We start from the raw sequence: 9,488 nt of genomic DNA on the forward strand, positions 1-9,488 counted from the left end.
AGATCGGCTATTTTCGGCAAAGATGTTTGGTGTAGAGGGGGAAAAAGAGCAGACTAAGTACAGAGTGAAAGGTCAAGTTTATTGACGGTTCAGGTGGTTAAATATCTGAAAAATACAAATGACGTGAGTCCAAAATACACTGATGATTGTGCTGTCAAACGATGCAACTATATTGAATCTATGAACAGGGTGTGGGGGTCCCTGCTTCATCTCTCTCAGCTAAGGGGTCCTTGGCCTGAAAACGTTGAAGACCCCTGCAGTAGGGGGTTTACAGAACCAGGGACATGCTGGGCCCCTGATTCAGCCCGGGAAAAAGAGTTGGAGAGGCCCTCATTGCGCGCTATAGAGAGAGATCTCTCTCTATAGCGCTGCTGCTACTAAAAAATTTGTGACAAGCCAGTGGGCCAATTACACAATTTATATTTCGTCGTTGTCGGGTGGAAACCTTGTATGTCCAAAACCGTTTGTATTGTATTTATCATTTTAAAAATGATTTAAACTAGTGAAAACAGCCAATCTACAAGCACACAACGCCTCGCACCGTGAGGCGGTGTGCTTGTAGATCTGCTGTTTTCACTACTTTTGTGCGACGGCCTTGTATGATGAAGCAGGGCTTTGCTTTGCGAAAAAATTTACAAATTTGAAACTTGGAGATACAAGGTTTCTGCCCGACAGTGACGATTTACTTTGTTGGCCGCCCAGCCGCCAAAAAATGGAACGAAGGTAGACATTTTATTTTTATATTTTCTTCCTAACGGCCGGCCTGGACCGGCCGGGAATGAACCGGACGTTCGGGAGTTGTCCCGCTTTTCCCAATGGCCAGCACGTCCCTGCATGTGTACAGAACTCATTCATTTGTTCAGTGTTCCTCCTCTAACTCCTCGGCGTTCTCCAGTAACCCGTGGAAGGTGAAGTAGTGGGAGTTGGAGTAGACGGCCGGCTTGTTGGGACACATCCCCACCACCTCTGGTTTCAGCGAGGCAAAGGGGTTGGCTCCACTTCCTTTATGGTCGATCTCCAACTCCTTCAGGATCAGCAGGGAATAGGTCATCTCCGAGTCGCTGTAAAGGGAACAGGAAGGTGACCGTCAGCCAGGGACGTGCTGGGCCCCTGATTCAGCCCGGGAAAAAGAGTTGGAGAGGCCCTCATTGCGTGCTATAGAGAGAGAGAGATCTCTCTCTATAGCGCTGCTGCTACTCAAAGAGTTGCCATTTCAGATCATGACAAGTGACAAGCCAGTGGGCCAATTACTGTACACAAGTTATATTTCGTCGTTGTCGGGTGGAAACCTTGTATGTCCAAAACCGTTTGTTTTGTATTTATCATTTTAAAAATGATTTAAACTAGTGAAAACAGCCGAACTACAAGCACACAACGCCTCGCACCGCGAGGCATTGTGTGCTTGTAGATCTGCTGTTTTCACTACTTTTGTGCAACGGCCTTATATGATGAAGCAGGGCTTTACTTTGCGGAAAAATGTATAAATTTGAAACTTGGAGATACAAGGTTTCTGCCCGACAGTGACGATTTACTTTATTGGCCGCCCAGCCCCCAAAATGGAACGAAGGCCGACATTTTATTTTTAATTTTCTCCTAATGGCCAGCCTGGACCGGCCGGGAATGAACCGGCCGTTCGGGAGTTGTCCCGCTTTTCCCAATGGCCAGCACGTCCCTGCCGCCAGCCCTTAGCCACATGCGGATACCGCAGTATGTCAGACAAAGCATTAGTGTAGCGGCCAAAAAAAAAGACCCAGGCATAACTCGCTCCTCTAAGGGAGTTGGGTTGGTGAGCGGGAGGTTTTGGCGCTTCAGTCCGGCCTTCCAAGGCGCTATTGCTATTGTTAGGATATAAAATTGATATTAAATAATATCTGCCTATGTAGTGTATTTAAAGGGGTACTGTCACCTAAAGGGGTACTGTCACTTTAAAAAGTCATCTTAAAATATGAGTTAATATTTTTATGATGTCATTGTGGGAATGCGCAATTCTAAGCCAATCAAATTAATTGTCTGGACTACTTACTGTACTGGTCAGCTGTTGTTGGGGGGCGAGGGGCAGATTACACTGTGACATGAGTTTCAGACTGTTTCAGACCGTTTTCAGAGAGACCACGTGACCTACTGTATCATACTATTATAATTTCGGGGCATGTCAGTGGGCCTTTAAGACATCATCCTATGTTAAAAGTCAAGGGTACTATGCTTTTCTGGACACTGTGACTTATACAGTATCTCTGTAACTGTTTAATAAGTGGTGATGAGATTATAATCCATTTACATATAACCATTTGTTCCAAAATGCTATGCAGCAACTAGAGATACTGTTCCTACAAAACAGTGTGGGCTCGCTTGTAAAAAAAAAATGTTTTAAAAAGAAATAAAATAAAAATAAAAAATCGTAATTAAATAAATTGTTGTTATTCTTTTATGTTGAAAAAAAAGTTAAATAAAAAAATATGTGTATATAAGTGAGTGGTTGTTGTTGCTTTGTTGAATATAGAAAATAACATTGTTTATAATTAATGAAATACTGTAATGTATGTTGCTGGTTGTGCTATAGTTTCCTTGTCATGTTTGCCTGGGAAGGAACAGTTGTTCACAATTTTTTCTATTGTTTCTATTGATTCTGGGAGTTTCATATTAGGAATGTGTGGCAAAAATATACGGCAGAACTCATTATATATTTCCCCCCAAAGGTGACGTGTTAATTGTCATGTGAAGCTCAACCAATACCCCAGCTAACACCACTCCCAGATTTTCCACACCTCAATAACACCTCATTGGCTAAGGGCCCTAGCTGCCTTTATACTGTCTGCGACGGAACTCAAATACAATCATGCCACCTCATTGGCTTGTGGCTCTGCCTCTCTACGGTCTGCGGCGGAAAATGCCAACGTGTCTGCGGTGGAAATATGCGGCGGAACTCACTCTATAAATAACGAGGATAACAGAGTGTTCTCGCCTTCGGCGAGCCCACAATTACCTGAGCAGAAGGGAAGATCGTACTGTGTCTTATCTTTAGCTGTCAGAACGGTTACACTATATTGTGTATCATTATTTTATGCTTTAACTATTGAAAAATAGCAGATATACAAGCTCACAGCGCGACACCGAGTGCCGCGCTGCGAGCTTGTAGATCTGCTATTTTTGAAAAATCATGAAAATTAGAATTGTGACCCAATTCTTTTGAATCCTTCTAAGGTTTTTTGAAAAACCTATGTTTCTATGTCAGCAATCTGGCTTAGCCATGGTCAAAGAAAAGGTCCTTTTCACTTAAATGGAGCTCAGTTAGTCTGTTCTTGAGAGACTACTATGTCAGTGGTTCTCAAACCTTTTGCACACATTTTCACGACTTTTTCCAAAAATAGCAGATCTACAAGCTCGCAGCGCGGCACTCGGTGGCGCGCTGTGAGCTTGTACATCTGCTATTTTTCACTGGTTAAAGCATTCAATAATTCTAGGCCTAAATATTAAACTATCAGAGCTGGTGATGAGATTACAATCCATTTACATACAACCATTTGTTCCAAAATGCTATGCAGCAATTACCTGAGCGTGGTGAAGAGACAGGGGATGTCATAGTCCCTGAGGAGCAGCAGAGTTGGAAGCCAACCTTCCTCCAGACCTGCCTCCTGACTAGCATCAAACCCTGGGCAACAAAAAGATTCAAAATGAAGGGGGGAAAAAATCAACTGTTTTGACTCATTGCAAGTATGTTGGTTAGAAACGTAAAAAAAATACTGTAAAGGTCTTTGCACACTGCTGCGTTTTTCGGGCCGAATATCGGAGTGAATTTCGGAGTGCGTGAATAAAAAAAATCAACCTCACGTTATGTCAATCACGTTTGCACACTGCCGCCCGTTTCGTATTTATTTTCCGGACCAGGGTTGATTTTTTCCGATTTTTGCAGCTGTTGCACTGAGTCCCTTGCTCTCTCTCTCTCTTTCCTCTCTCTCTCCCTGGCTTTTGGATTTCCAAAACGCAACGAAAACACGCAGTGCAGTGTGCAACCACCTTAAGTTTGTTATTATATTTCATAGACAAGCGGTTCCCAAACTTTTTTGTCTCAGGGCACCCCATAAATATGTTTTTAATCCGAGGCACCCCTACATTGTAATTTTCACTCCCAGCACCTTATATGTATAGCATATCGTCGTTGTCGGGTGGAAACCTTGAATGTCCAAAACCGTTCGTTTTGTATTTATCATCTATAAAATGTACTAAACTAGTGAAAACAGCCGATCTACAAGCACACAACGCCTCGCATCGCGAGGTGTGTGCTTGTAGATCGGCTGTTTTCACTTGTTTTGTGCGATAGTCCTGTATGATGAAGCAGGGCTTTGCTTTACCAAAAGACATACACATTTGAAACAAGGTTTCTGCCCGACAGTGACGATATTTGAGTGATTATGTTGCGAGGAAAACGTTGAGATCATAGCTATTTTGGTTGGAACTGACTGAAAATAACTTTGTACTTCAAAATGATACAAAATATTATTTCAAGTGTCCAAATAAATTATCTCACGGCACCCACACTGCTGTCGCGGCACCCCAGGGTGCCCCGTCACCCACTTTGAAAACCCCTGTCATAGACACAAAAGACAATTTTGGCACAATTCGGATCACTGCTTTTGGAAGTTATACATTCAATATATTGTCGTTGTCGGGCAGAAACCTCGTACCTCCAAGTTTCAAATTTGTAATTTTTTTCCTGCAAAGTAAAGCCCTGCTTCACAATACAAGGCCGTTGCACAAAAGTAGTGAAAACAGCAGATCTACAAGCACACAACGCCTCGCAGTGCGAGGCGTTGTGTGCTTGTAGATCGGCTGTTTCCACTAGTTTAAATCATTTTTAAAATGATAAATACAAAACAAACGGCTTTGGACATACAAGGTTTCCACCCTACAACGACGATATATATATATATATATATATATATATATATAATTATTATTATTTTTTTACCAGGGTGAAATCCAACGACCAGATCTGGCCTGGCTGCCTGCTCCTTCTCGACCACCTCTTCCCAGAAGTCGTGGTAGAGGCCCTTGTAGGCGCTGATGTAGACGCTCTGCTTGGGCCCGGTGGCGTGAAGCGGAGGCCTCACGACGGGGCCTTGCACAATCTCCGGCCCTATCATCACCACCACCAGACCCTTGTGTCCCGGGAACATACGGTTCAGTTCGTCGTAGTCCGTCAGTTTGGCTCCCACAGTCTCACTCTGGCCCGCACCCACCAGGTGAATTGTCAGGGCTTCCTTCATAGGGTCGAGGCCGAACAGTCTCATCGCCCAGGCTATGGTCATTGGCCTGGAGAGGAACTCGCTGGAGACTCTCCACAGCGACTGCTTCAGGTCGTCCTCCTCCGGCCTGGACTTGCCAGCGTTGGTCCACAAGTCTTTCATGTTGGCGCCGGACAGGATGGTGCCGAGGCGCGGAGTCAGGTCTCCCTGCATGGCGAGCCAGTCGTCCCAGCCCTTGACCTCGGACTGAGGCTTGGACCATTTGTCGGTGGCGAATGGCAGATCTCCTAGTTAAAAACAAGAAAAGACATCTGAACAGATACAAATACTCATTCATTACTCTGCTAAACTCAGGCCGTTAGTAAGGTGTGATGACTCTAGTGTAATGTAATGTAATGTATGCACTTGACCTGTTTGCCAGCACTGTGTGTTGTGCACTATTCGTTGTAATTTACTTTCTTTCTGTCTGTCTTGTCCTGTTGTATGTTATGTAGCAGCCTGCATGTCCAAGACAAATTTCCTTCGGGACCAAATGAATTAATCTTGAATCTTGAATCTCCTGATGTCGCGGCAGGGAGAAACAACGTTTCAGTTAGTCACCAGTGTTTGTTTGTTTTCTGTTTACCACCGTGCTCTGACCGCGTCTGCCGCATTGATGCAATAAACTGTTTGACGATAAAAAAGGAAGAGGGTTGTAGTCAGATTCGTCCATAATTATGCCTCAAACAGACGTGCCGGCTAACCAGCCTTCATCAGTGTGATGATGAGGGCTGGATTGTCAAAAATCTGTGATTCACTGAGGCATATGCAAGAATAGAAATACATCTGTTAGTCACCACCACCAGTATTCATTCTTTCCTGTCCCTTCCTTCTTTCCTTTCTTTAAGTTTTAGACAAAATTTTCATTTTAAAACAGGGTCTTCAACGTTTTCAGGCCTTTTCATAGATTCATAGTTTTCAGATATCTAACCACTTGAACCGTCAATACCTAATAAACTTGGCCTTTCACTCTGTATTTAGTCTGCTCTTTTTTCCCCTCTACACCAAACCTCTTAGCCGAAAATAGCCGATCTACAAGCTCACAACGCCTCGCAGCGCGAGGCGTTGTGAGCTTGTAGATCTGCTATTTTTGGCTAAAGTTCTCAGAAAAATAAAAGTTTCTATCACAAAAAAGATTTGAAGGACCCCCTGTAGTAACTCTGAGGACCCCCTAGGGTCCCCCTGTTGAAGACCCCTGTTTTAAAACAACAATAAATCTAAGTCCAACAGTAAACGTTTGTTTTAAGACTTAAGATTTTTGTGGGGGAAACGGGTGGTTTACGGCACGTTGTAACGCGTGAGCACATTGTCAGTTCACTCGTGGCGCTTTACCTTTGTACAGAAGCCATTCCACGACTCTGTCAATGGCCACGAGACGCAGCTGCGAGCAGAACCTCTTGTGCTGGGTCCAGTCGGCCTTCTGGCACTCCTTGCTGCAGTAGTAAACATTCAGACATCTGTGCAACCAGAGGGCCACAGGAGCAAAGAAAGAACACCCAAAAGTGAGATGACTGCAGTGGCGTCAGTTCAGAAAAAGCTAAGGTATGGCAACATGACTGGTGTCTTGCACGCGCGCCTTTGCGTGCGTGCAAGACACCAGTCATGTTGCCATACCTTAGCAACAAGCATGATACATTTATTTCAAGAAGTACATTCTATTTTTTCCGTTTGTTCAAGTGCAGCTAAACTTGGCATAAAATAGTAAACGTGACACAATTAACAATAATGCATTGCACCTGTGCAGCTGACCTGCGGAACCTGGGAATATATCATTGTGTCAAGATGGGGAGAATAAAAGTGTGGAGAATATAATTATAATAATACCTTGATAAAGTGACCATTTTGTTAAATTTTGCATTTGTAGTTATTTTAACAACATAATAACATTCATGGATTTATATTTAAAAGTAACTTTTATTTTCCCCCCTGGGCCCAGGGTATGGCACCCCTGCAACATTAGAAACACTCTGTTACAAGTAAAAGTCCGGAATTCAAAATATACTTGGTGAAAATACAAGTATAGACATAAGTATACAATTTTTTGAAAATAGGCCGGCCATTAGGAAAAAAATAAAATGTCGGCCCTCGTTCCATTGTGGGGGCTGGGTGGCCAACAAAGTGAATTGTCACTGTCGGGCAGAAACTTTGTATCTCCAAGTTTCAAATGTATACATTTTTTCGCAAAGCAAAGCCCTGCTTCATCATACAAGGCCGTTGCACAAAAGTAGTGAAAACAGCAGATCTACAAGCACACAACGCCTCGCGGTGCGAGGCGTTGTGTGCTTGTAGATCGGCTGTTTTCACTAGTTTAAATCCTTTTTTAAATGGTTTTGGACATACAAGGTTTCCACCCGACAATTACCAAATATAACTCATGTAATTGGCCCACTGGCTTGTCACTTGTCATGATCTGAAATGGCAAATCTTTGAGTAGCAGCAGCGCTATAGAGAGAGATCTCTCTCTATAGCGCGCAATGAGGGCCTCTACAACTCTTTTTCCCAGGCTGAATCAGGGGCCCGAGTACATTACCTGAGTACATGTACTTAGTTACTTTCCACCACTGACTGGCACATGTTAAATGACACAAAAAAAGCTATATTTATTTATTTTTTCGCTGTGCGAGCGCTCCTTTTCACCTGGTGCAACGCTTGAGGGTCTGCGACTGTGAAAGCTGTTTCGGTCGCTTCTCACAGCTTGCGCAGAACTTGAAGGATTCTTCCATCTTTTCGAACATCTCTTTCGGAGACCGGAAGCCCATGGCTTTGCCTTTAGCCTCCGGTACAGCTCCACTGAGAGAGAAGCAGAGAATGGATGAATACTAATCTGAATATGCTTTTTTTTAGACCACTACTGCACTTATATGTAGAGACATAGTATGTAGACATATTTGATGGGCTACAAGTGGATGTTTTGAAAACGTGATCATCGGTGTATCAGTTGGTCGGGCCGCATGCATTTTCAGATAATGTTTATTATAATCATTTATAATTTATAATGATCAATTTTGATCCAGCTTGAATCAATAGATTCAAGCTGGATAAACGCTGTGATTATCTAGCAAATACTTGGACATTATATTTCAACACATACGGTATGGACAAACCCACCTTGACATGAACACAGAGATTACATACATTTAACTCATTTAGTGCTAAAACCGAATAATTTCGGTTCTAAAAAACGTGTGCCATGTGCGAAAACCGAATTTATTCGGTTCCTTTTTTTTTTTTTTTTTTTTTTTTTTTTTTTTTAAAATCACATTTTGATCTTTAATCTGACAAAGATCTTTTGTTTTGCGATGTTGTCCATGTGCCTAGGACATCCAGTGAGCAAGTGATCACTTAGAATCCTCTATAAAACAATAGACTGCCCATTTCTCTGCCTTTTATTGTATATTATACAAATGTATGGTTGATTTCTGTGGTGCACGCAGCACAGTACGGCTTTCGGCTCTGACAGCCAGAGGTGTCAATTGGGTATGGCAAGTTATGGCAGCTGCCATCCCTTGGCTACAGGGGAAATAATAAAATGTATGTATACCTTAGCAACAATGTCTGTTGCTAAGGTATGGCAACATGACTGTTGCCATACCTTAGCCATACAGTCATGTTGCCATACCTTAGCCATACAGTCATGTTGCCATACCTTAGCTTTTGCTGAACTGACGCCACTGCTGGCAGCAGCCCCTGGGCACTGCGTGTGAACAGATTGCTTGTTGAAGAACCAAAGTCGTGGTCGCGTTCGCCGGTCACTGAGGTTAGGGTTGGGCCAACTTGGGGGTTAGGGTTAGTTTTATGTGTCGGAATACCTGCCCGTAGTTGGCTGCGGACCCCCGGAATTTTGCTCGTCTGTGGATTTCACGATCAGCTCGGATATCATCTACGCTACGGCCGTTGAAGCTGGTTCCTCACGCATGCATATGGATACAGTCAGGTACACTACTAAACACAAGTGGGTTTCTAACTGACTGAATGTAGAAGGAGGATGGATCGCACAGTGGCAAGAGTTGATGTTTTCTTTATTCTTGCATTTGCATGGATGAGAAACAAACGTTTCGACTGTAAGCCTTCTTCAGTGTGTGCTTCTTCACTGTGTGCGATCCATTCTCCTCCTACATGTTGATCTAAAGGGAGCGCGGTGGTAACCAAAACGTTTACTAACTGACTGAATAGCATAATAATCATTGTAGCACAGCACTGCACGCT

General features: G+C 43.3%; 1 protein-coding gene across 1 annotated transcript; it reads right to left on the reverse strand.

The window, feature by feature from the left end:
* Positions 1-674: 674 nt before the first annotated feature.
* LOC308303454 (putative protein MSS51 homolog, mitochondrial) lies at positions 675-8,062 on the reverse strand. Its single transcript, XM_080747833.1, has 5 exons — positions 7,920-8,062; positions 6,615-6,739; positions 4,967-5,530; positions 3,550-3,649; positions 675-1,061 (listed from the first exon to the last, which is right to left on the reverse strand). Exons 1-5 carry the CDS (start codon positions 8,039-8,041, stop codon positions 860-862), a joined length of 1,113 nt encoding a protein of 370 aa, XP_080603959.1. The 5' UTR covers positions 8,042-8,062; the 3' UTR covers positions 675-859.
* Between the last annotated feature and the right edge of the window lie 1,426 nt (positions 8,063-9,488).

Source organism: Nannobrachium achirus, assembly GCF_963921795.1.
Source record: "Nannobrachium achirus genome assembly, chromosome: 18".
In the NCBI taxonomy this organism is placed as follows: domain Eukaryota; kingdom Metazoa; phylum Chordata; class Actinopteri; order Myctophiformes; family Myctophidae; genus Nannobrachium; species Nannobrachium achirus.

Coding starts and splice junctions, on each gene's coding strand:
- LOC308303454 (XM_080747833.1), bottom strand. CDS start 8,041: ATGGGCTTCCGGTCTCCGAAAGAGATGTTCGAAAAGATGGAAGAATCC. Junction 5,531..6,614: donor GGAATGGCTTCTGTACAAAG/GTAAAGCGCCAC, acceptor GTTTTTAACTAG/GAGATCTGCCATTCGCCACC. Junction 1,062..3,549: donor TGTCTCTTCACCACGCTCAG/GTAATTGCTGCA, acceptor TTCCCTTTACAG/CGACTCGGAGATGACCTATT.